Source organism: Hyperoodon ampullatus (genome assembly GCF_949752795.1).
Source record: "Hyperoodon ampullatus genome assembly, chromosome: 14".
NCBI classification, from domain to species: domain Eukaryota; kingdom Metazoa; phylum Chordata; class Mammalia; order Artiodactyla; family Ziphiidae; genus Hyperoodon; species Hyperoodon ampullatus.
The window spans coordinates 64,484,818-64,511,551 of NC_136927.1; the positions used below are offsets into that span (position 1 = coordinate 64,484,818).

The 26,734-nt window shown below is 41.8% G+C and overlaps 1 protein-coding gene across 2 annotated transcripts in view; it reads right to left on the reverse strand.

Moving 5' to 3' along the window:
• Window positions 1–1,226: 1,226 nt before the first annotated feature.
• Window positions 1,227–26,734, reverse strand: part of NCOA6 (nuclear receptor coactivator 6) — a gene marked incomplete at its 5' end in the record, with an annotated part of 53,162 nt that continues 27,654 nt past the window's right edge. Inside the window, 5 exons of one of the 2 annotated variants that reach the window (XM_079720173.1) lie at window positions 1,227–1,797; window positions 10,218–10,366; window positions 14,682–14,718; window positions 17,817–17,885; window positions 20,854–23,814. In XM_079720173.1, the coding sequence (XP_079576299.1) occupies window positions 1,754–1,797; window positions 10,218–10,366; window positions 14,682–14,718; window positions 17,817–17,885; window positions 20,854–23,814 (3,260 nt within the window). In that variant the 3' untranslated portion in view covers window positions 1,227–1,753. The remainder of the gene's footprint in view (window positions 1,798–10,217; window positions 10,367–14,681; window positions 14,719–17,816; window positions 17,886–20,853; window positions 23,815–26,734) is intronic. The other variant, XM_079720174.1, reaches the window with a different exon arrangement.

A 26,734-nucleotide genomic window follows, 5' to 3' on the forward strand; every position in this document is an offset into this window, starting at 1 on the left:
CCTGTGTATGTGTGTAACAGGATTCTGATTGTTAGATTGTAATGTTATTCCTCTATGGGAGAAAAAGTTAATATAAAGAAAAACAAATAAAAATCTATTTAAAGCACATTATGCTTTCTTCCTGAGTATAGCTAAAGTAGGAGAAGCACTTTGCAATCTCAAACACAGTATTGGCTTAGGGTGTTATTGTTAGGCTGGCTTTGGTTCTGGTTGTGCGTGTGTCATACAGGGAAGGAAGAGGGTAGATAAGCTTGCTGGTAACAGAGCCAGACAATGTGGGGTGACTCAGAAATAACTACTTTTAGAGAATCCTTATAATGCAAGACACATTTAAAAAAAGGAAAATAAGAGCATGAGAATCACCAATTCATCCTTTTGGTCTCAGGCACTGGGTTATGGAACCCCTGAAGGGGAAGGGATGGAGTATATGTCTAGCTGGAGGAGACAGCAGAAGGCCGGGGCCCAGACCAAGATAAAGACAGGACCCCAAGCACTGAAGTCCCCTGAATGTTGGGGGTAGGGTAGGGGCAGAAGCAGCTGGTTTGGAGACCACAATTTTTAAGGCAAGAACTGAGCCAGGAAAGGGAAAAACCTAGGCACACTGATGAGCCACCCCAGGCCTGATGCAGATGAGAAACAGGGCAGCCAAAGAGTGGAAAATAGTGGATATCTCTGAAGTACATAATGCAAAATGACAACTTTTATTTGGGAGCTGCTCCATTTAACCACGGACATGGACTGAAGTTAGAAACCTGACCTAAACTGGGCTAGATTCTTGATGCTGTTACAAAAAATCTTGCTGGTCAGTCTGGGCTTATCTCTTGAATGGAGGAGATGTAAACATAGTTGTGTTGGAGCAATCCATCGTGTGCATGGAGAAGCAGATGAATGAGGTAGAGAAGAGTGCCATCTGGTTTGCTGATGGCTTCCTGTCTCCAGAAAGTCTTGGGTGACCTTTGATCCTTTCTAAGTTGATTCTGTCATTTTGCAACCAAAAGAAATCTGATCAATATCAAAGTGCCTGGTATAGTACTGAAAAGAGCTAGTTTCTTCAAAGCCAAGAATGAGTTGAGTAAGTATGTACATTTTCCACAACTTGCCAGGTGGGCATCTCAAGTGTAATGAGGACATGATGGGATTCTAATTCACAAAGAAGGCTGTTCCTATTCATTTATGGTCCAAAGAAAGAGCTTGCTTACCCAATAATCCCTTACCAATAACATACGTTTATGTTCTAGGACAAAGACATTTATTTAACACATTCAGTATTTCACATTGTACAAACCCTTAGATTCTCTTTATTCACTGGTCCATTTCTACAACAAATACATCCAAAACACTATATAATAAAATTATGTACAACATTTCCAAATGAGAAGATTCTTTTTGCCCCACTACTGCTATTCACACACAGTACTTCCACAGCACAATACATCATTAGAAGATCTAAAAATGCTCACCCTGTACTCTAGGCTGCTTAGGAAATGTGAAAACTATTAACATAATCACATTAGCTCCTCTCAATACATGGCAACATTTTAGAAACCTTGAACTTCATCTTGCAACACCAAAAGGGTTCAACAACTCTGCTTTCCCCATTGCACTTTATGAAACAGGTTGCAGGGACCAGGAAAAGGACCACATTATTAAAATAACTAACTGTACAGAAATGGATTTTAAAAAGTCACAGCTCAAAATCGCTTTTTGTAAAATTCACACACATTTACAAATATCAAGTCGTCATTCAGCTTGTTTACTTGGATTTTCTTCGCTTGGATTGCACCGCACTGGTTATGTCTGTGGGGAGAAAGGAGGACATATTCAGCTGAGGCAATTCTTTATAGCAGTGCCTTTTAGGCAGTCCACAGGAACCAGGGCTGACCTAAGTGGAGCCCTACTGGACTCTGAATCAGTCTAAGGTCCTCAAAAGGGGCACTCAGTGTGAAGAGGGTCTCAGACTTCTCGGCCCTGTGAACTAGGGCCTGGCGATTAGGGAAATGTTATACAGGTAGTGGAAGGTGAAGCAAACATACATGAAAAAGGTGCAAAGATGGGGAGAGCTGCTTTAGCTGGGCAATTAACCCCACAATCTCCATCACCTGTTTCCATCACCCAATGAAATGATGGACAGACTGACAGTGCTTTTGGTGAGAAATCAATAAGTGATGTTACAAGCAAGTAAGTGAATTGTGCCACAAAAAAAAAACAGCCTCTGGAGCCAAGCCATTGTTTTGCAGTGAGGAACTCTTTTTGCCATGCCATAGTCAAAGTCTCTAAATAACATGACTATGACCGTTGGTCAGCAAGTGTCTACCATGGCCTAGCCAGGTATTATCAAGGCTGTGGATATACCTGTGCATGTATGGAAGGCATGGAAGCAATTCAGAGCAAGCCACAGCCTGCTGTGAGCCCAGGTGAGCCTGAAGGCTTCATGGAAGAGGTGGGAACTGAGTGGTTTATATCAGTGACAGGGTAACAGTGACATAAAAGGGAAGGAGTGTGTTTTAATTCTTTTAATTCCTCTTGTATTATTCATGTCTTAAACTCAAACAACGTATAAACTCTCTCAAAAACTTTTTCAACACAAAAGTCTTCTACAGCAAAGTACAATCAATAGCCTGAAGCTCTCCAACTGTAAACATTTCTTTAAAATCTCATATTGATCTTAAAAATTCACCCTCATTCTTCATGCTGCTCCATAATAGATATTTTGGATTTAAAACGAAAAAAAAAATGTTTTAGAATTACTTCCCATCAAGGACAAAAAAATGTTTTCTATTTAATACATTAATGTGTAAGATGAATCCAACTTATCCGTTTCTAGAAACTAGGCTGAACTCTCTGGTGCTGCATGTTAGGTTCAGTATTCTAAGCAATTTTTCTTCTCTCTTTTGTACTGTATCATATTTTGAGAACCCAGACTCAAAATGTAGAGCAAAAAGCAAAAATTTTATCACTCTGTTAGCTAAGTAACTGCTAAGAAGTGAAACCTAGATGACTTTCCAAGGGGTGGCCCGTACAGTGTTTTTAGGCTTCTATAGGTGGAAATTTCAATATATACATCTTACTGGGAGATTATGATGCTTGTGCCAGGTGGTAGAATCAGTTTCTCTGATTTACTCATTAGTCTTTTGCTAATCAGAGGACAGTAAATCTGACAGGATGTTGACAATGGTGTTATTTTAATTCCATGTAAATAAACGGAGTCTCAGGTAGTGCACAACTCCCCATAATCAACCCTTTATGTCCAACTCTCAAGCTTCATTTTCACTGTAGCAAATTTGTCATTTGCAGTAAAAACATACAGGGTTTTGTCTTGACTGAGTGTTCATCCTTAGAGAAATGTCTGTTAATTAGGTCAACTTTGGGAGCTTCTCCTTTGTTGTGATACGAACGATCAAGTGGTGTGTCTGAGAAACACATGTGTGGCTGGGAAAAGTGGTTAGGAGTGGGGGAATAAACAACCTCAGGCTCCCCCCTCCATTCCTTCCTTGCTTGTTCCCATCTGTCACTGCTCTAAAGCACCCAATCATCTGGCAGGCTGCCTCTGCTTCTGAGGATGAATCAATGAGTGAGGCCATGAGTAAACAAGTGATCTGTGCTAGAAACCGGAAAAAAAAAAAAAAAAGCCTTTTAGATACTAGGGTGAGCGGTGGCAGTGGTGGTGTAGGGTGGTGTAGTGGTGGTGTAGTGGTGGTGTAGCGTGGAGCTTTACCTTCTAAGGAGTTTTATAAGTTGACCTTGACCTTGCTCACTTCATTACGCTTTTTACTGTTCTCCTTCTAGCCAAGATTTCTACTTAATTGTAAAAAAATTCTGGAAATTTCCTTTCAAAATCTGTATGGCTGGTTTCTAAATGATGCTACAAGAGTGCAGTTTCAGGTAGTTACTGTTTAGGGTTTTCTCCCGTAAGATGTATCTAATTATGCTTATTCTACAATAATAACACTTACGTTTTAAGTATATCTGTATACTCTGTGTTTTTTTAGGTTGTTGCTTCTCAAGTCACTAGCTGTGGATAGGATAGAGCTATCACCCCACTATGCTGTCAGAGGCATCTTAGGGCACCCCAGGGACACCCACAGCTGCTGCTGATTACAGGTTGCTCTGAACTTCCCTCTTATTAGCATATTTTCCCAGGTTTCAAACTTGTACGTTGAACTTCATGTTTTTAACTACTGATCCTTTCTCCCAGGTGAAAATATAACATAAAACTACTATAAACAGAAGACTAAAGAATATCAAGGGAAACTAGAAAAATCATTTCTGTGTTAATGGGGAACTCATCATATCAGGAAGCAGAACTACTCATTTGCCTATTTATAAACAACACATCTGATCAAGTGCAATTTTAAAAAGAAGTTCACTGATTTGTGGGAGCCAATTTTTGTGTCTGTAATTAAAAGTGGTAGGGCAGTGGGGGTCAGTGGGGGGAACCAAACCAACCAAAAACAAAACAACAGATTAGAGAGTGACGTATCAACCAAGTGGGCCTCCCTGGACTTGCCCAGAAATCATCTATCCCAACTGCTCCAATCTGGTAGTCTAGCAGGCCTTGGCTAGCATGACATAAGCAAACTCCGTTCTCAGAGCAGAAGAATGATTAATGTTACTGGTTCTCAACAATACAAAAAGTACCAATACTTCTCATTATAAACTGCTCATAATATTTCTCAGCTTTCTCATGAAAAAACGCAGACTGTTTCTGATTTTGTTTGTGCATAAATGACCAAAATCTTATGAGTATGAAAAGGCAAAACCCTCTTTTCCCTTCAAAACTTTAAGTACTGATGCTGCAGGAAGATGTTTCAGGTACCCAGCACTATATATGTCTACGAGTTCGAGACACATACATTTCATTTATTTATCTATTTATTTATTTATTTATTGGCTGCATTGGGTCTTCGTTGCTGCAAGTGGGCTTTCTCTAGTTGTGGTGAGCGGGGGCTACTCTTTGTTGCAGTGCACGGGCTTCTCATTGCGGTGGCTTCTCTTGTTGTGGAGCATGGGCTCTAGGCATGTGGGTTTCAGTAGTTGCGGCGCGTGGGCTCAGTAGTTGCGGCACGCGGGCTCAGTAGTTGTGGCGCATGGGCTCTAGGGCACGTGGGCTTCAGTAGTTGTGGCTCGCAGGCTCTAGAGCGCAGACTCAGTAGTTGTGGTGCACGGGCTTAGTTGCTCTGCAGTATGTGGGATCTTCCTGGACCAGGGATCAAATCATGAGCCCTGCATTGGCAGGCAGATTCTTAACCACTGCGCCACCAGGGAAGTCCTGAGACACATAGATTTTAGAAGCCAGCTTGATATTTTATGACACTCCCTGGGTATGGGTTCAAATACAATCACAGGAAATTATTTTATGACTTTGGTTCATTTTTGGATACAACATAGAAGGCCAAATAATATGCATATTAATTCTTTAATTTGGATCCAAGAGCTCTAACACTTAAAAATCAAGAGCTACAGCATTCATTTCTGATTTAAAAAGTAACTTACCCTAGAACAGTTAAAGACTGATAGACTGAGGGCTTGAGGCTGATGTGGAGATCTAGATATGACTGTGATTCCTGGGGTCTGGCCAGAACCCTGACATCCTCTAGGAGACACTGACCCAGAATCCCTCCATGTAATATCACAAAGCCTGAGAGTCATTACAGCCTCTTCTAAGCCAGTTGCTAAGTCTCAAAGCATGGATGGGGCAGGCATTCCAACATGACTACCATCACCTTGGGACAATGTCCAGTTTAAGTGTACGGCCTATACACGCCACCCCCCTTCTAAAACAGGTTCCAGCTTTCCATCTTTTCTTGGCTGGCAGTTATCTACAGAGTGGCTCTAATTTCGGCATCTCTTAACTGTCCCAGCTGCTAGATTAATTCTTTCTGGTGCACTGTAAATGACACCTTTAGTATCCTGAGGCTCTGGGCTCAAGTCAGATTCTCCAAAAGCTGGTGTATGACATCTCTAAAGGTCAGCACTCTTTCCCCTGCTTTAAAGATAACTACATACCATATTCTAAAGCCTAGAAGACCCTGATCCTTTAGGAAAAAGAATACATAGAATTGAGGGGAAGCAGATTTTCTCATAGAACTCCAGGAATCTTCCATTTTATGCTTCCTTCCAAACAGGTTTTTGCCTAGGAGATGATTCCCAGGGAGGGAGAAGAAAGTTGTTGGTTCCACTTCTACATCCAAAGTGGGGATACCTAAAGAGGACCCTGGCTGTGGTGTACATGGTATGTCTGGAGAGGAGCGAAGGCCCTTCCCATCCTCTCCCCTCTCTGGCAGGCTGAGGTAAGGTGACTTCTACATCTCTTCTTTACCTGTGCATGATCTGCAGACCTGTGGCTTCCTCCCAGGAGCTCTTGTGACGCATTATGAAATTCCTACCCAGAAACGTGACCTATCAACCTGAGTTCTCAGGTCAGTATCTGGTGTGGGTGCACCACAACCTGCCCTGGTCTTCAGGCTGGTATCCTAATGGTACGTGACTGTTTTGTAGCAGCCCGGCTGATATCAGGCACTTGGCCAGGATGCCAGCTCTTGCCTAACCTAAGCTACTCAAGCTCAGCGCATTTCCTGAGAGAATGATTCCCTCCCTCAGATCTGGGCCTTTGCACATGCTATACCTTTTGCCTGGATAATGCTTCCTCATTCTTCAGGTCTCAGCCTAAACATCATTTTCTCCAGAAAGCCTTCACTGACTTGACAGGGGAACAAAGCATCCCAGCTATTGAGTTGGCCAAAAAGTTCCTTCGGTTTTTAAGTAAAAATAAAAGACACATTTTTCATTTTCACGAAGAACTTTATTGAACAACGTATTCACCGTTTTGTTCCACTAACTTCTGCCATTTTTCAGGCAACTTCATAATTCCACCTTCTCAAAACTTTTTATCTTTTTGAGCAAAGAACTGTTGTTCCAGGTGCCTTTTACAGTATTCCAGGGAATTGAAATTTTTTTCCATTAAGAGAATATTGTAAAGACAGAAATAAATGGAAATCCGAAGGTGCAATGTCTGGTGAATATGGTGGATGAAACAGAACTTCCCAGCCAAGCTGTAACAGTTTTTGCCTGGTCGTCAAAGAAACATGAGGTCTTGCGTTATCCTGATGGAAGACTATGCGTTTTCTTTTTTTTTCTTTTTTTTTTTTTTTTTTTTTTTGCGGTACGCGGGCCTCTCACTGTTGTGGCCTCTCCCGTTGCGGAGCACAGGCTCCGGACGCACAGGCTCAGCGGCCATGGCTCACGGGCCCAGCCGCTCCGCGGCATGTGGGATCTTCCCAGACCGGGGCACGAACCCGTGTCCCCTGCATCGGCAGGTGGACTCTCAACCACTGCGCCACCAGGGAAGCCCAACTATGCGTTTTCTGTTGACTAATTCCAAAAGCTTTTCATCAAGTGCTGCTTTCAGTTGGTCTAATTGGGAGCAGTACTTGTTGGAATTAATCGTTTGGTTTTCTGGAAGGAGCTCTTAATAGAGGACTCCCTTCCGACCCCACCATATACACAACATCACCTTCTTTGGATGAAGACCGGCCTCTGGTGTGGTCGGTGGTGGTTCATTTCGCTTGCCCCACAGTCTCTTCCGTTCCACATTATTGAACAGTATCCACTTTGCATTGTCCATCACAATTTGTTTTAAAAAACAAATCAGTAGATCAGTAGAGAATCGCATGCGGAAATATGGTCAAGAAGGTTTTTTTTTTGGTTAGTTTATTGTGGAACCCAAAAATCAAAGTGATGAACATAACCAAGCTGCTGCAAATGATTTTCAACGCGTGATTTGTATATTTTGAGTACGTTGGCTATCTCCTGTGTGGTATAACATTGAATGTTCTCAATTAACGTTTCGATTTGATCGCTATCAACTTCAACTGGTCTACCTGATCGTGGAGCATCATCCATCGAGAAATCTCCAGCATGTAACTTCGCAAACCACTTTTGACACGTTTGATCAGTCACAGCATCTTCTCCATACACTGCATGAATCTTTTTTTGCGTTTCAGTTGCGTTTTTACCTTTCTTGAAATAATAAAGTATAATATGCTGAAAATGTTGCGTTTTTTATTCCATCTTCAATATTAAAATGGCTACACAAAAATTCACCAATTTTGGTTAAGTTTTTTTTTTTTTTTTTTTTTTTTGGCGGTACGCGGGCCTCTCACTGTTGTGGCCTCTCCCATTGCGGAGCACAGGCTCCAGACGCGCAGGCTCAGCGGCCATGGCTCACGGGCCCAGCCGCTCCGCGGCATGTGGGATCTTCCCGGACCGGGGCATGAACCTGTGTCCCCTGCATTGGCAGGCAGACTCTCAACCACTGCGCCACCAGGGAAGCCCTTGGTAAGTTTTTTTTTTAAAATGCACGCTGATATGACGGCTGTCACAATAAAATCTAACAAAATTGTTTCAAATGAAGTTAAAGACAACTAAATGCTCCTAGAGCCATTTTACAGACAAAACTGAACAAACTTTTTGGCCAACCCAATATATGCCCCTATAGTACCATATAACTCTGCTATCATAAATGCGTATAATATTAAAGTCTTTCTGGCTAGCATATAATTGATGTGAGGAAGACAGAGACTCCATATGTTTTTTCACTATTATATACCTAGAGCCTGGCATGCAGTAAGTACTTAAATATATAGTTGATAGATAGTTATTAATCTAATAATTACTGATTGCACACCTCTTGTATTAGGCACCACAGTAGGTACCAGGGATACAGTGGTGAGCAAAACCAGACATCTCCTGCCCTAACAGAGTATGTATATTAATTACCTACCACATAAATAGAACTAAATTTACAACTGTGGTGTTATGAAGGAGAAGAACATGGTGCTATGATTCCTCATTGCAGTGACAACTGAGCTAAGATAAGTAGGAAGAGTGGGAAGTTAATGAGGAGAAGAGAGGGAAGATAGACGAATACTCCCTACAATAGGTGTCACATATACCCAGGCTTGTGATGAGAGGATGGCATGTGATGAGAGGATGTTGCTAAGGGAAGTCAGATGAGGCTGGGAGAGGTTGACAGGGGACAAACCAGATAGAACCTTGTGGTCTATGTTGACGCTTTTAGACTTTAATCCTAATTATAATGGTAAACCATTGAAGGGTTTTAAGCTAGGGTAGCAGTGAAGATGGGGAAAAGTGGATGAATTTGAATCATCTGAGATAAAACCAGCAGCTTTTTGTGATGGATGTGAAGGTGAAGGAGAGAGGTGTCAAGGAGGACATGCCTAATGGACAGATAGATGGTAGTACGGGAACAATGGCAAAGGACCTGACATCAGGGGTGAAAAATCAAAGGTCTGTTTTTAGACATGTTGAGTTTGCAGTCCTGTTAAGGATGTATGTGCAGTCGTCTAAGATCTCTAGAGGTCTGCACTAGAAAACAAATTTATGAGTCATCTGTGAAAGGTTATAACTAAAGAAGGGAGGCATGAATGAGATTTGTTAGGGAGAAAATAGAAGTTAAAGAGAAAAGGTGACTCAGGATAAAAGTTTGAGTAGACCAATATCTAATGTATGTGTACAGAGTCTGAGAAGGAACAGCCAGAGAAGTAGACAGAAAACTATTGAGAGTTCTGGGTCAGAGAAGCCAAGGGCAGAGCTCATCCAAAAAAGAGACAGCAGTCAATAGAGAAGAGAAAACTGGTTGTGTAAGATTCTCTGTAAGGTCAGAGAAGATGGGATCAAAGGCACAGGTGAAGGAATTGGCCTTGGACTTAAGGAGTGACAGTTGCTCTATTATAGTATGAGCAAAAGAGGACACTGGTAGATTTATGTCCTGGTAGTGAGAGTTGAGGGAGTTCTGTTTTCTCTTTGAAGAGGTGAGAGTCTCTGCTGAAAGAGAGGACATAAAATAGGAGCCAGAGGTTTAAAAAGAGTAGAGAGTAGGAAAAAGAGTTGACCACAAAAACACAGAAAGATGGTGGGGCCATACTGAGGACCTGTCTGAAGTGGTGATCATGAATCAACCTGCCCTGTTATGTTCTTGCTGCTCTTGTACACAAGTACACACACACACACAGGGAGAAAACACATAGTTAAATGAGCTAACAAATAAAGGAAGGACCAAACAAGCAGTAGACGTCAAAGTAACTTGAAAATTTGAGGAATAGAGGCAAAGACGAAGGGAAAAGTCCTCTGCTGCTGTGATAAGAACCCTATTTTTCTATTTGACTCAGAAATAGCCTCTGCAGCCCACAGCTAACCTTTAGTAGAGCTGGAGGCTGAAGCAGGCCGAGAGGATCGCTTACGATGTCCATTTTCCACACTTTCAGAAGCCACAGCTGGCTCTTCAGTTCGGGAGTTTCTTCGGCTTGGAGTTTTGGACTTCTCAGATATCTCTTTGGGCTCACTGCTGACAGAGAGAAGCACAAAGTCCAAGGAGGTGAGGGAATCAAGTCACACAAAAAATAAAGATAACAGTTTCATTCACAAGGCAGGAGATTAAGAACTACATAATCATTCTGGAGAGACAATGTTCCACTCTGGGACAGTAAGCACAATTATGCTCTAATATTACTGACAATTTAAAAGTGAGTCCAGCTTGTTACATTAGTAAAAATAAAATATTTAAGTATAATGCTGGTGAGATTGTGGAAAAACAGGTAAAACACATTAAGAACTTGGAACAAAAATCATCAAACTTCCTCAACCATTTTCCTAAGATAAGAATATTTCCCTTCAAAAATTAACAGTACCTAAAAATCTAGGAAATTAACAACATACACTGGCATTTACTATGAGCCTAGTAGAGTTAGATAATGGCATATTACAAGTCACATTATAGAATATACACGAGAATATATTCACAATACACTGCTGGGTTTACTACTGATTGCTCCTACCTCAATCCCCTTTTTTTAGTATGTGAAGATTAAAAAATGGTAATATCCAGTATTATTGAGGGTACAGGGACAAAAACTCCTAATGGAGTATTAACTGTGCAATCCAATGATTCTCCGTAGGGGGCAATTTTGCCTCCTAGGAACATTCAACAATGTCTGGAGACATTTTTGATTGTCATGACTGGGAGGATATGCTACTGGCACCTTTTGGGTAGAGGCCAGGGATGACACTAAACATCCTATAATGCATAAAACGGCTCCCTGCCCCACACCCCACACAGAATTATCTCACCCAAACAGTCAATAATGCTGAGGCTGAGACACCCTGGTGTAATCCTCTGACTCAGCAATTCCATTTCTAGGTGCCTAAGGAAACAAATCTTTTTACAGAGCTAATTACACACAAGTATGCCAAAGCATTTTATTCATATTAATGAAGATAGAAGAGCTAAATGCTTAACAGTGATAGTACATTAGTTAACTAAACCATGGGACATCCAAATGGAGTCATGAAAAAAATCATGCTGTAGAAGGTTATTTAATGATAAAAACTGTTCAAAATATATTATTGTGGAGAAAAAAACAGCTACCAACATTATGAATAGTATACTCTCATTTTCATTATAATATATATTGAGTATATATGTAACCACATATGAATGAATGGGTGTGAGATATATATATGTGTATATATATGTGTATATAATACTATATATCTAATACATAGTGTTAGATCTATAGATAAACATTATAGTATATATATAAAACACTGGAGTGTTTTAACTCTATTTCTATCTGTATATACTCCGTGAAGAGGACTAGAAGAACAACTAAAATATACACAGTGAATACTGAGTTGTAGGAATATTGACTAACTGGTAATTTTCTTCTTTGTAATTCTCTGATCTGTATTTCAAGTTACCCTCAGTAAACTTTTACTACTTTCATGGTTCAAAAAACTCATGTTAAAATCATTAAAAAAAAAGTTGATTAAATTTACTTGTAAGACATGGAATGGAAACTAAAGTAATGCAACAAAAACAAAACAAAAACCTGGTCACAGGGATGCCTCTTCTGGGAAGTCTTCCATGACCTCACTCCCCAGGTGGAGCTGCCTCTTTTGTCTTTTGGGTTCACAGTCTGTGTCTGGCATTCTAGAGCACCCATCAGGCTGTACAGCATGTTTTTAGTGTCTTGTGTCTTCCGATACATTGTAAGCTTCTTAACCATGGCCTGATTGTCAACTATCCCTACCCCTCCATCGTTTACTCCTAACAGAGGACCCTTTGTTAGTGGCACTATGCCTGGGAATTTGGCCACACTGTTCATTACCCTAGCTTTACATCTAACCACTGTCCCACACAAGCCAAGGCATGTCAAGGAGAGGTGAGACTGGAGCTGGGGTAGAACTGCAAGTCAGGGGGATTTACACATCCTTTTAGAGGTGGTAAGGATGGCTTTCTGGCTAGGAGCCCAGAAAATGTTCAAAGCCTCTGAGGAAGAAGATTCCTAACGGAGGTACCTCTTTCTCCTGGCAAAACAAAAGCCTCAGCAATACTGTCCTAGTGTTTATACGTCAAAGATCAGGTAACTTGGGGAACAAACACCAACAAGGTATTTTTGGTCTGATTATCTCTTCTTTCTCTAGCCACACAGTTGGTGTATACTTTGAGATATGCAAATGAATTCAAACGTAAGCCCAATCCAAATAAAACTAGACAGGCAGTAGGAATAGCAATGAATTTGGAGTCAGAAGAACAAGGGTCAAGTCTTACCTATGCATTTATTGGCCACGATATTTAACTTTCTCTATGTTTCAGATTCTTGATCTATAAATCCCCATCTTGTCTGCTGTAATACATTAAGTGTGAGAGCTCTGGAGGCAGAAGGCCTGGGTTTGAATCTCAGCTTCACCATTTACTGCATCTGTGGCTTTGGACAATTTAATTAACCTCTCTGAGCTTTAGGTTCCTTATTTGTAAGACAGAATTTCCTTTCCTAATAGATACCGTGAAAATTAAATGAGATAATACATCTAGGGAGCTTTTAGCCCAACATATGGCACAGAACAGCATTCAAATAAATGTTGGCTATTATAACCACCTCACAGGGTTGATATGATAATTAAATGAGAAAATGACTGTGAAGCGGTTTTACAACCTAAGTTGATGTACAAGTATGATAAATTCTTTAAAATGTTATCTAGTACATTCCTACATTAAAAAAGGAATGACTTTTGTAATACGATAATACTTCTCTCCATGGGGCTAATGAGGTTGAAGCCAGTTTTATTTCATTTTGTTAGGTTATGTGGGGTAGCACAGTATAAAAGAAAAAGCATGGGTTCTGCACTCAGACCCCATCTGCCATTCTTTCTCTTGAGGTTCAAACAGCTATACTTAGAAGGTGTTGCAAGGACTATTATTAATGACAATGATGGCAAGAGCTCCTATATATATATATATATATATTTAACATCTTTATTGGAGTGTAATTGCTTTACAATGGTGTGTTAGTTTCTGCTTTATAACAAAATGAATCAGTTATACATATACATATGTTCCCGTATCTCTTCCCTCTTGCGTCTCCCTCCCTCCCACCCTCCCTATCCCACCCCTCTAGGTGGTCACAAAGCACCGAGCTGATCTCCCTGTGCTATGCGGCTGCTTCCCACTAGCTATCTATTTTACATTTGGTAGTGTATATATGTCCATGCCACTCTCTCACTTTGTCACAGGTTACCCTTCTCCCTCTCCATATCCTCAAGTCTCTTCTCTAGTAGGTCTGTGTCTTTATTCCCATCTTACCCCTAGGTTCTTCATGACCTTTTTTTCCCCTTAGATTCCATATATATGTGTTAGCATACGGTATTTGTTTTTCTCTTTCTGACTTACTTCACTCTGTATGACAGACTCTAGGTCCATCCACCTCACTACAAATAACTCAATTTTGTTTCTTTTTATGGCTGAGTAATATTCCATTGTATATAAGTGCCACATCTTCTTTATCCATTCATCCGATGATGGACACTTAGGTTGCTTCCATCTCCTGGCTATTGTAAATAGAGCTGCAATGAACATTTTGGTACATGACTCTTTTTGAATTATGGTTTTCTCAGGGTATATGCCCAGTAGTGGGACTGACAAAGGATTAATCTCCAAAATTTACAAGCAGCTCGTGCACCTCAATAACAAAAAAACAAACCACCCAATCCAAAAATGGGCAGAAGACCTAAATAGACATTTCTCCAAAGAAGATATACAGATTGCCAACAAATACATGAAAGAATGCTCAACATCATTAATCATTAGAGAAATGCAAATCAAAATTACAATGAGATATCATCTCACACCGGTCAGAATGGCCATCATCATAAAATCTAGAAACAATAAATGCTGGAGAGGGTGCGGAGAAAAGGGAACACTCTTGCACTGCTGGTGGGAATGTAAATTGACACAGCCACTATGGAGAACGGTATGGAGGTTCCTTAAAAAACTACGAATAGAACTACCATACGACCCAACAGCTCCTATGTATTGAATGCTTACTATTTACTCACTATGCTGAGTGCTGAAAATGTTATGTCATCCAATTTTCAAAACAACCACAAAAGGCAGAAACTTAGCCACCAAGTTTTGTTAAAAGAAATGTTACCTCTGAGGGGTTGGTACTCATGACAGCTCCCTACTTCAGCAGGAAAAAAACTGTTACAAAGAGTGAAGGAAAAGGACAAGGTGAGGAAAGGTTTAAAGGTTGAGAAAGATGATACCTTTCAAAGAGGCTTATGCCATATTCATGCTAAGTCTGCAGAAGTGATCATCTTACCTTTGTCCAGAGACTATGGCAGCATTTGCCTCGAGTTCTGTTAAAAATACAAAGGACAGAAATGAGATGTAGGAGCTTCTGGTGTGTATGTCCACAGGGAGAAGCTAGGTGTCTATGAGAATTCTGAATGCCTTGTTTAGGCTAACGGGTCTCCATGCGCAGCAGGATCCTCACCCTAACGTGGTATAGAGACAGAGTTGGCATGGACACAACTCAGTTGTCTGGGGCATGAGATACTTACTCAGTCTATTTTTATTTCTACTCCATACTGTGAAGTAATCCTGTTTGGATCAACGTAACTAAATTACATTGCCTGGTTCATATTTCATCCAGCTATATCTATTTTAGTAAAATAATCCTCTTCCTCTCATGTAGAAGAGACTGTTTTCATTCTTAGAATATCTCTTCCCTCTTGACATATTTTTTTTAAACAGTAATCTTCCAATATGTCTTAAATATCTATTAAGGATGCATTCTCCTCCAAAGGAATTCCTGAGTTTTAGAGAGCAGACTGCTTTACTCTGAGATATCACCTATACACCCCATTATGTTCCTCTCTTCCTCAACCTCTCAGCAATGTCCTCTAAAAAAGGAAAATCTCTGTCATTTGTCTAGCAGGGTTTTGCTTAAATGAGCATCCTATGGGTTTACCAGGCACTTCTTTATAAGCACCAGCAGGAAAACATCTTTTTCCTCCATTATATGCCTTTAGGTAGTTCCATCTTTTCCAAAAGACCATCGCTGATGCATCAGGTAACAGTCATCTCTCCTGCCTCTGGTCTCCCACAGTCCTTTCCCTGTCCCCCATTTCAGGGAATTCAACACCTGAAACTCAGTGTACATGTCTAACCTACCCTACTTATTACACAGTAACCTCCTTGATGGCAGCAGAGTCAGAGTGACTGGGTTATTTTGACCTCACTGCTTATTAGCCATGTGACCTTGGGCAAATGGCTTGACCTCTCTGTGCTCAATGTCTCATCTGAAAAATGGCGATAACCACTTTACCCACCTCAAAGTTAAAAAGATTAAATTAAATAACACATATAAAAAACTTAGTACAGCAGCACTTACTAATAACTCAGTATTAGCTATTATTAGTATTGCTCTGATGCTCATGTTGATGCAGCCTTCACGTAAAGAGGCTGTCCTACTCTGCCTTCAGTGAAAGATGTTGGCAGAGGAGAATCCATGCTTCTCATTTGTTATTTAGCTCCCCGTATCTAACTCATAAAACCTGGAACCCCCTCCACAAGAAACAGATACCAACTCACTCAGTCTCTGCTGGAGCAAAGAAACTCAGGAAATGTGTGCTCAGAACTAAAAATGGGGCTTCCCTGGTGGCGCAGTGGTTGAGAGTCCGCCTGCCGATGCAGGGGACACGGGTTCGTGCCCCGGTCTGGGAAGATCCCACATGCCGTGGAGCGGCTGGGTCCGTGAGCCATGGCCACTGAGCCTGCGCGTCCCTAGCCTGTGCTCCGCAACGGGAGAGGCCACAGCAGTGAGAGGCCCGCGTACCGGAAAAAAAAAAAAAAACAACAAACTAAAAATGGCTCAAGTCAAAAGAGGTTTACTACAAAAAATTTTGGTTAGTTTGCTCTTTTGAAACAAAATTCAATGCTTTTGACAATTTTAACACTATCACAGCTAATTCATATAAGTGGAAATCAAAGGGGTTTTGGTGAAGGCAATTATTGGCGTAGGCAGTATTCTAAGGAGATTCATTTGAGCCAAACTTTTAAAAGGAACAAGATTCTTCAGCAAATTACTCTGAGAAGGAGGACATATGATATGGTAAAGTCCATATTCTGGAGAAAAGAGTTGGGGCAGGAGATGGAATTCCCTTCCCCTTTCTAGTTGCTCCTTTTCTCATTAAAAATGAGTTTTACTATCTAATTCCTTCTCTGAAGAATCTGTTCCATTTCTACCCTTCTCAGGTATCATGTGGGTAGTTGGTAGCAAACAAATCTGGGTGGCTAAAATGTTTTTTGCTCATCCATTTTTTCAGAGGCCTGGTTTTACCCAAAGAATGTACAATAGAAAGTCCTATCCATCATATAGGACATGGCACCCTGAAGCAGGTTTTAAAATAATCACAACTTTTACCTTACTTTTTAAACAAATATTTTAAATTTTATTTTATTTATTTTTAATTTTTTTTGGCCGCCCCGTGCAGCTTGTGGGATTTTAGTTCCCCGACCAGGTACTGAACCTGGGCCCTCGGCAGTGAGAGCACAGAGTCCTGACCACTGGACTGCCAGGGAATTCCCAACTTCTACCTTACTTTTACTGACTTAGACTCAAAATTAAACTTTTATTTTTTAAAAAAATTTTGTCAAGTGTGTGAACTGTATTGTCAGCGAGACTCTAACCTCCTTGTGGAAAGCAGTCATACTTCTTTTTTTGTGGGGGGTATCCCCCAATAACCTACAATGACAAAGAGCCAGGTAAGACTAAACTGTAACAAATCTATAATCTTTATCTGCTTTGGCAGTCTACTCTTGACGGCTGTTATTGCCATCAAGATCCTCATGCATTCAGAGCTGACCCAGCATTTCACAGTAGTTATCTGTCAGATTACCATGGGCTCCACCTTCCAGAAACACCATCCCTAGTGCTATTTACAATATCTTGGTCATGGGAAGAAACTTAATGCCATCCAGACATGAGTGAAATGACTCTGACTCCCTGGAGGAATGGCTACCTCACTGCAGCAGAGGTTTTCGGAACAAGCCTCCACTCCTGTCATAATGCAATTACTGTCTTAATGCAGTAATGCCTCCCACCCCAGTGAGTTACCGTATGCCAATCAGTCAGCTGCCAGCTATGGGTGCCAGGGTCATGGAACAGGGCAAACTCTGCAATGGAAACCACCCACGGCTTGGTGGCAGACAATGGGCACTGAGATGTCCTTCTTGAGTTCCCTGGCTGACACGAGGAATGCGTCAGAGAGCAAGCTGGTCAGGGGAAAAATAACTTCAAATAGTACTGCATAAGCTCTGCCACTCAACCGAAGTCTGCTCTGAAGCAAACAGATGAGACAGTTTCAGCCACTTCCTGGCACACTGAGGACAGCAGTGGTTCCTTCACATGTAACCTATTCCATTCAAGAAATTTTTCCAAGGCGGGCCTTACCTGGTCTGGGAACAGACCCCTGCAGTGCTGTGGCTGGAGTTTCCTTTGGGACTAAACTCTGTGAAGGGGCTAAGGCAAGAAAAAAAAAAAAAAAGAAAGAAAGAAAAGAAACAGGCCTTTAACATTCTTTTCTAAACAAAGCAGAAAGCATCGACTGAATCAAGGGCTAAGTAACTGCTGAAATACACATATTCTTAGAAAGCAGCACTTGAAGTTAACTTTGAAAGCACAGTACATTCCAAAACTTGCTTAAAAAATTAACTACCTTAACACTCAGTAACAAAGACTAATGCTAGGCGGGGTCTGTTTTTCCTTTTTGTATGTGCAAAGATCAAGGAAGGATATGGCCATGAGGACAACAGCACCCATAATTTTTGCTTCTTGGGGTCAAGTTCTGTCCAGTACTCTAAAAAACCCAAAAGCATACTTTAGTAGGCAACCCAAACCACTTTCAGAAGGACAATTATACCATTCAACCTTAGCATTTAAAAAATTGTCTCAACCCTCTAAAGACTACGTTCCTTGAGACCTGAAATGAATCATGTATTGTGTACTTTTCTATAGCACCTGGCAAGTGTGATGGGCATAAAGCAGGTATTCAATTCATATTTAATGAATCAAATCAATTTGATATGTTATCTACTTATTTTATCTAACAATTACCAAGAACTTACTAGGGGCAAGGCTCTGTGCCAGGCACCCTTAGAGACCAAATTCCATTCTTCTTGCCCATCAGGAACTCAGTCTAGTATTAAAGATATACACAAGTGGTACTCTGGAGTGAACTGCGAAGTTATATGAAGCAGATTCATAAAGTATAAAGTACTATGGGAGTCCAAAGCAAGGGAGATCAATTCTAGATTGAGAAATCTGAAGGTATACTAAAGGGAGAAACATCAGAATTAGGCTTTGAAGGACAGAGAGAACTCAGGCCCTTGAAGAGGAATGGAACAGAATACACAATGTACTCTAGAATGGGAACTTCTGGGATCAATACCATAAAGATTGAAGACATAGATATGCCACAGTCACTCAAGGTTATGTCCTCCCATCTTGACACTCAGTCTAACATCCTAGGTAAACTCTACAACAATAAGTTTTGCCCTCATGTGGAAATTGTGACTTTTGTAGATTTCTCTCCCTGCTTAGTCAATGATGCATTTGTGTTAAGAATTTATTTTGGATGTTTATCTAATAAAGCTTAAAACTGTACCTTAACTTTTATTTTTTACTCCAGTATTGGTTTCTCACACTTTCAAGGTAAAAGCACAGAAGCCCCTTGAAAAAGAATGGAAATAATCTTAACTGAAATTGAGAAGTTTTTTTTCCAACTACTGGTTCATCTCCCTAATGCTCCTGTATTTCTCTAGGATTACACACGATCCAGATAAAAGTTATTTTCTAACAACTTCATCATTATTCTCTTGGTATCAGAGGGAGAGGTTCCCTGAAAGGAAGTAGAATGGAAACATTTAATAGTGGAGAATATATTTAAGTTACACCAGGTTTCAAAAACATTCTTAGGGCTCACCTACATCAACAGAACTAGAACCAGGAATCTACAGCACCCAGCCCTATGAAGTCTCTGTCTCCTCCAAGGGCAGAGAACTCCTTAAAGGCCTTTATCCCTCCCTGTATCTCTAGTTTTGAAGTGAATAGGCAGAGAGCAGGGGAATTAACCTTTCCAGGGCTCTGTGTGAGGCAGTGTGCTGGCTTTTACGCTAAGCCCACTCAATGAATCTTTGTATAAATTCTGGGAGGTAGGAATTACAATCTCCAGTTTACTGGTGAAGTACATGGCTTACAAGAGGTTAAGGGATTTATCCAACTGCAACTGGTACCAGTGGAGCTAGAATTTGAACTCTGACCCTACCAGAAGCTTGTGTTCTTTCTGCCCCTCCTCCTGCCCCTCGAAGCATTTTAGCTGCATAAACAGGCACTATTGGCTGGCCTAGGATACAGCAAAGGTCCTTTGAGCTTTGGCAGTGTTTGACTGATTCCACTCTGGGGAAATAGAACTTCTGTACCACTTAAGCCTCACAGGAGGAGGAACATTACGTATGTGTGTGTGGGGGCGGGTGCGGGGGGAGATGCCAAGGGAAGGAGGGGAGATGTAAGGACATCTACGTTTCCATAATTAGCCCACCTTACCAGTACATAGGAAATAACCTGAACTAGAAATACATGAATGGAATGGTCTAATTTTCAAAGAGATTGCATCAAAAAGAAACAGGTGATAAGAATTCTTTACCTATTATTGAATGATTACTATATTCTAGCCCCGTGCTAAAAATGTTATATACATTATCTCATTGAATTCTTACAACTACTATTGTCCCCATTTTCCAAAGGAGGAAACTAAAGTTTGGAGTAGTCAAGTAACTTGCCTAAGCCCAAACAGCCGGTAAATGCTGGCACCAACCTAAGCCTATCTCTTAACCACTTTGCTCCTCCCATGTCTATTACCATGAAAGCTGGTTTTCTAGAAAGCTCTCCCCTGGAGCAGCCAGTCTGAAGGGAAGAGTCCCTGGGATAGAGTACAATGAGGAAGGGGCTATGAGAAACCTGCTCTGAACAGTTGAGAGCAAGTCTTTACCACAGTAAGGAGAACCTGCAGAAACTGTTTACCCTTAAGGGACATGGTTAAACTGGAGGCTCACAGTATAGACTTTGAATGAATACTGAACTCTGAGCTTCAATCTTCTCACCCGCAGAATGGGGTTAGGGCTACCTGACATGGTTGGTATGAAGATGATGTAACACAGGTGAAAATGCTTCTTTGTAAAATGAAAAATTTTATGTAAATAAAAGGTATATGATTATTTCAGGAGCTGAGAGAGAACCATATTAATGAATGTAAACAACGTGGGATTTTAAAAGGGAAGTATATTTCCCAATGTACTTCAAATAAATGAAACTATCACTATTGCCATTTAGCCCATTCTTCTTCCTCCAAGTAGAAAAGGAGTCATGCTTTCTCTTGTGGGATAGGTCATCAAAAATTGACATGAGATGATGCCAGGCCCCAAGTACATACCTATGCTGGGTAGAAGCTCTGGATGAGATCCCACCTTCTCCTCCACTAGGCCACCTGCAAGTGGCTCAGATGCTATGCCAATATGATTGTTTTTTGTGGTCGGCGCCGCGGAGATGAGCTCAGAGGGTACCAGAGTGGTTACTATTGAGCGTACATTGGTGGGAAGAGTACTGCCAGGTAAGCTGGGTCCTGCTGAGGCGGAGCCTGGGCCCACAGGGCTAGAGGTCATTTTTAGCAGAGTGGGTGCTGGGGGTGTTGGGGTTTTACTGTCCAGCTCTGTGGATAACTGCTCTGTTCCCATGAGCCCTGGAGCTGTGGTCTCTAGCCCTTGGCCTTCAGTTTCTCCATCTGCACCATATTGTTCTTCCCCTTTCTCAAGAGAGCCTGTAACTTTTTTACACGCCTTGGTCAGCAAAATCTGGCCGATTTTGTCCACTTTTCCTTTGCCCTTACTAGATGAGACTGGGCTTCGCCGGTTGACAGAGGAGCCTGGACTATTGGTCAAAAGGGGAGAAACCACTGTGGTTGACTGTGAAGAGGGCAGAGTGCTCTGATCTGCTGAGGTGCTCACCTGAGGACTAGTCTCCTCTGGATTCAGTTCTTTTACTTGCTGGAGAGGGGGATGAGGAGGGACAACTGGAGAAGTTGTACAAGGTGGGGAAGGAAGCTGAACAGGGGTGGCTCGTGAGTTAAGGACCAAGGGTCGACCTGTCTGTATGTTTGCAGCAGGACTACTGGAGGGGGCATTAGGCAGTACAGGAGCAGAAGAAAACTTTATATTCTGAGGTATGTGTAAAGGGCCAACGACTGCAACAGAGGGAGGCATCAAGCCAGAGTTGGTTGTCAGTGGGGTTGCAGGAATTGTGCTTGGCTGTGATCCTTTCATAACCTGAATTATTGAGGATGAATTGATAAAGACAGGTGTAATGAACTGAGGCCGGGCATTTGACTGAGCAGCTGACTGTCCCTCAGAAACCATAACCTTGCTACCCACATTGGGCATTGTGACAACTGTTGACATTAATGCAGACTGCAGGTGAGTTGGCAGAGCTGCTGATGTGTTAGCTGAAGTTGTGATGGGATTGGAAGTTACAAAAACAGTTATCTGATTTGGGGGCAAAGGAGTGGAAATGGAGGAAGAGCTGACAGGTCTTGACATTACTTGAGGGATGCTTGGTGCAACATTAGAACTGACCTCACTCAATTCTGGATGCACAAGGGTTGAACATGGCTCGTTACTGTGAGGTAAATTTAGGGAATTAGAGGGTTCTTTAGAAGACGAATCCTGCAGTGTGGGAATGACAGATGCTTTTTTCAGGTCCTCTCCAGAAACTACTGGAGGTGTTACTTCCAGATCTGTAAGCCCAGGGGGTTTAATGGTCACATTAGGAGCTCCAGAGTTGTCAAGAAGTTGACTTAACGATGTTGGCGCTTCCCTCATAGCAGGAGACACCAAATTTTTGTTCTCTTCGATACTGGGAAGTTTGTTAGTATCCGAAGGTTGCCCATCCTTTTTGGATTGATCTTCAGGGACCATTTTAACTTCTTGGGCAGGGACTGCTTTTAGCTCAACGTTTACCTGCTCTTTCCTACCCTGGGAATTCTGGCAATCGCTGTCCTGAGGCATAGTCAAGCTCTCCTTGTTATCCTCAAGAACACCCCCTATTGCAGCCACAGGCATGGTAGGATTCTGAGGATTCAGCCCGCTGTTGTTAGGGAAGCTCCCAGGTACAGGGGGGTTGGCCAAAGGAGTAGGACTGACCAATACGTTTCTTGGCAACTCCACATTTTGCAACAAGGTTGCATTTGTTTGAGAGGCAAGAGTAAGTTTAGGGGCTTTTGAGTTTTGTCTCCCTGGACTTGGGGTGGTTTTCCTACTTGACCCAGGACTAGACCTGCGACTGTTGCTTGGACTTGCCCGTTTTGTTGCTCCAGAATTAGACTGCTTTCCAGAATTCACCACCACAGAATCTAATTTGTGAGTCTGTGGGGCAGCAAAATTGGAAGGATTATTCATGGTAAGATTTGAAGGTGCTTGTCCGATGGCCTTCAAAGTTGTTGGATTTAGGCCCTGTTGATCAAAGCCTCTGTTTAAATTTGGCCTGGGAGGTAAAGGAATATTAATCTGTGGGGGGAAGAGTCCTGCTATGGAGGCATTGAGTCTTTCTGGTGATAGACTGATTTCTGAAGGTTCTGTGCTGGGAGGGCGGTTGTTGGGTGTCTGAGGATAATAGGGTCTGGGGCTGGCTCTGTTTGGTGTTTTAGGCCTAGATGTTTGGGTTGGGGCAGCCACATTTGGAAAGTGGTGGCCATGAGAGCTGGGCAGGGAATTTACAGGAGGCTGCTGGGGATTTGCACCTTGAGTTGTTGAAAGGGGTGATGGTCCAGGTTTTGGCCCTGTCATCATTAACTGATTCTGGGAAACCACTAAATGTGAAGGCATGTTATTTGGGCCTCCTGAGACAGATGGTACTTCACTGCCACTTGCTTCAGGGAGTGAGGACATCTCTCCCAGTGGTGAGCTGGAAGGATTCTGGGGGTTCTCCTGGTATACCATTTTCCTTGAATTGCTTCCCAAAGGAGTATTCACAGGCATTGGCATTCTTTGCTTATCAGGTGATGGCGGCACGGAGGCAGGTCCTTGCAAACTGACCATGACAGGCACACTGCCACTCTGTTGCATGGGCATTCTCTGGGAGTCCAGATTCAGGGGGCCCCTTGGGGGATGGATGCTCTGGGAGACTGGAAGCCTAACTGATTTGGGGTCCTGCTGCATCATTAGCATCATCATCATTTGCTGCTGCTGCTGCTGCTGCTGCTGAGACTGTGGCTGACTGGGGGGCGGCGGTGGCTGCGGCGGCGGCTGCTGCTGTGGTGGCTGGGGTGTGGGCGCCACATGCTGCATGAGCTGAGGAGGCATCTGCTGAAGTGGCCTCTGTTCAACTGGTTGAGAAGGATAACCTAAAACGAGCCCCCAAAATTAGGGAAGTTAGATTTTCAGCAAGAAAAGCTTTGCTACCTTTAGAGTATAGCCAAGCAATACTCATCTAGGTTGCACAGACTGTGCACAAACAGCTCAGGTGTGCCCGTTCCCACGGGGGTAGGGGCAGCCCCTCATTCTTTGACATAAGCAAAGAGGCACACTGCTTAAGGAAGCAAAAAGCAAAGCATCAAGAACCTGGAGCTCCTCAGTCTTCAGGGTTTGAATGAGGCATCGCTGCACTAAGACTCTAATAGACACTGTGCTATGCACTGAAACTGGCCAAGTCTATACCAGCCAAACATTCAGATGACACGAGAAAAACTCCATCAACAGCAAACAGTTGACCGCCCAGCACTGGGGTCTCATGCAAGCATAGTAAATATTTCATTGTACTTGTGAATGAAGCATTTAAGAGTCACTTTTTTTCTGTTAGCACAGATTAATTTTGTTAAGGCTTGGTTTTGTTGAAAACGCCAGCATTGAAGATAGCCTTTTTATTCTTTCAACAGAAGTAAAATATAAAATTCTAGGATTCAATTCCTTAAGGAAGAGGGATTTAAAATTACTCCAATCCATTGGCTTCACACACCATGCTGCATCCTTCAGGCTCAGTTCTTTGGGAAACCCAATGAATTAAACTGCCCCTCCGACGTAAATCAGTTCAATAAATAGTAGGAGCTAATGGAAGCTGATACACACATTGAAAATAAAATGAGGGCACTGAAGTTCTTTTTACGAATATTAATTTCTGTTTACTTTCTTACATGTAAAACTTTATTTGGAGAAATATTTTCTATGAATCCATAATTGAAGAATAAGCAAGAAGCACAGCCCTCAGGAATAAAAAATAATTTTAGGAAAAGAACTGAGGGACAATGCCTTATAGATTTCTAGAAGGCAACATCTCAAATGATTCTTTCTTTTGTGAAGATTTTATTTGGCATTTTAGAACCAAAACCTTACACAATCAGCAGAAAGGATGAAAAGATCATTAACCAAGAATAAAGGTTGTGGGCCTCCCTGGTGGCGCAGTGGTTGAGAGTCCGCCTGCCGATGCAGGGGATACGGGTTCGTGCCCCGGTCTGGGAGGATCCCATATGCCGCGGAGCGGCTGGGCCCGTGAGCCATGGCCGCTGAGCCTGCGCATCCGGAGCCTGTGCTCCGCAACGGGAGAGGCCACAACAGTGAGAGGCCCGCGTACCGCAAAAAAAAAAAAAAAAAAAAAAGAATAAAGGTTGTTCAGTGGGAAAAAGCAGGCATATAACTGGGATACATACAATTTCACAAACTAGATTTATTTCACTGTGCATGAAAAATACATTAGGAAAGTTTTACGAAGGTACAGGCATAAGGACAACTGGCCCTGGCAGTCAGAAGTGTTGGCTTAAGATTTTCACAGAGCAGCTATCAAATGCTGCTGATCCACAGGGTCACACCCTGTGTTTAATAGCTAATCAATGTCTTCTAGCCAATGACAGACATGGCACCAATGAGTACAATGTGCAGAATCCAGTTTTGAAGTTTCTTTTTAATCCTTTTTTGTTTTAGGCCCAACTAACCTCTTTACATTTATAAAGCCAACAACATATGGTATTTCTATAGGTTTAACTCAGGTTCCCATGTTAAGAACTGTAATTTCTGTAGAAACCTTGATGTCAGGGCTATGATACAAATGCCTTTTTCTTTAAAATTAGGCCACCAGACAGCATAAATACCAAAGAGAGCAGCACAGACAGTACAGCAGCCTCTCTCAAAAGTAACAGTTAAGGGCTACTGTAAAGGTTCCAGAAGCTGGAGGCAGCAGTCCAAAGGGCATTAATGATAAGATAGATCGGGGTTGTTGTGACAGAATGGTGGAGAGGGAAAGCTAGGACACACACACGTGCATATAACATAATAAAAAACCAAGTTTATTAATCAAGGGATGAAAATTCATATGCCTTTAGGGGCCAGACTGGTAATGAAGAAGAGAAGTGGGCTGGTATAAGACAGTAGTAGTTCTGTGGACAGAGCCAAACTGCAGAGCTGATGCTCTATCTAAAGGCATTTAAATTCAGGTTTCTGTTTGGTTTAGGATGCTGCACGACAATTCAAACATATCGTAGGCTAAATTCAGCCTACAGGCTTCCAGTTTGCAAACTGTAGAAAGGAAGCCATAATGTGTGTGAGAACCCCTGGGATTTAACAGAAGAATTCAGATGTATCCGAGGGAAGAAGGCACCTTCCTGTTCATAATGCCTCTGGACCACCACCAAAGACTGGTGACCTCCCAGCCTCAACTGTGCTGCTGTAACTCACTGATGGGAAGTGTGGTGTGCCCAAACAATTTGTAATAAATAACACAAAGTACTGACATCATAATGAATTCACTTTTTTTTTGGATTCACTTTTAAAATACATAAATTAAGGGTGGACTAAAGTTTATTCCTAAAATAACGTCACTTACACTTACATGCCAAAAAAGGAGGTGGAGGAACTAGAAAGGAAGAAACAAAACATAATCCTTTGTATACACATGGAAGTGTGGCCTAAATGTGACAGGCTTGTGTGTCTTCAACTGTGTCACATGGGAATAAAGTTACAAATCACTGCTTAGGCCAAGAGGAACCAGGTATAGAGACACTGTGGCAGCTGGCCTTGGTTCTATAATACCTAGGTTGGAATGAACGAATTTTAGGAGACTTTTTCCTTTTCAACATAATTTTCAACATTTAGAGGATGATATTATTTTATAATCAGAGGAGGATACAACACAGAGGGCTTCAACAATATTGGTCCTATTTATTATTAACCTGGGTAGGAAGTACATGAGTGTCTCTTTTATTACTCTTTACATATTTTTTATGTTTAAAGATTCATAATAAAAGTTGTATTAAAAAAATCTTATTTTAAACCCTG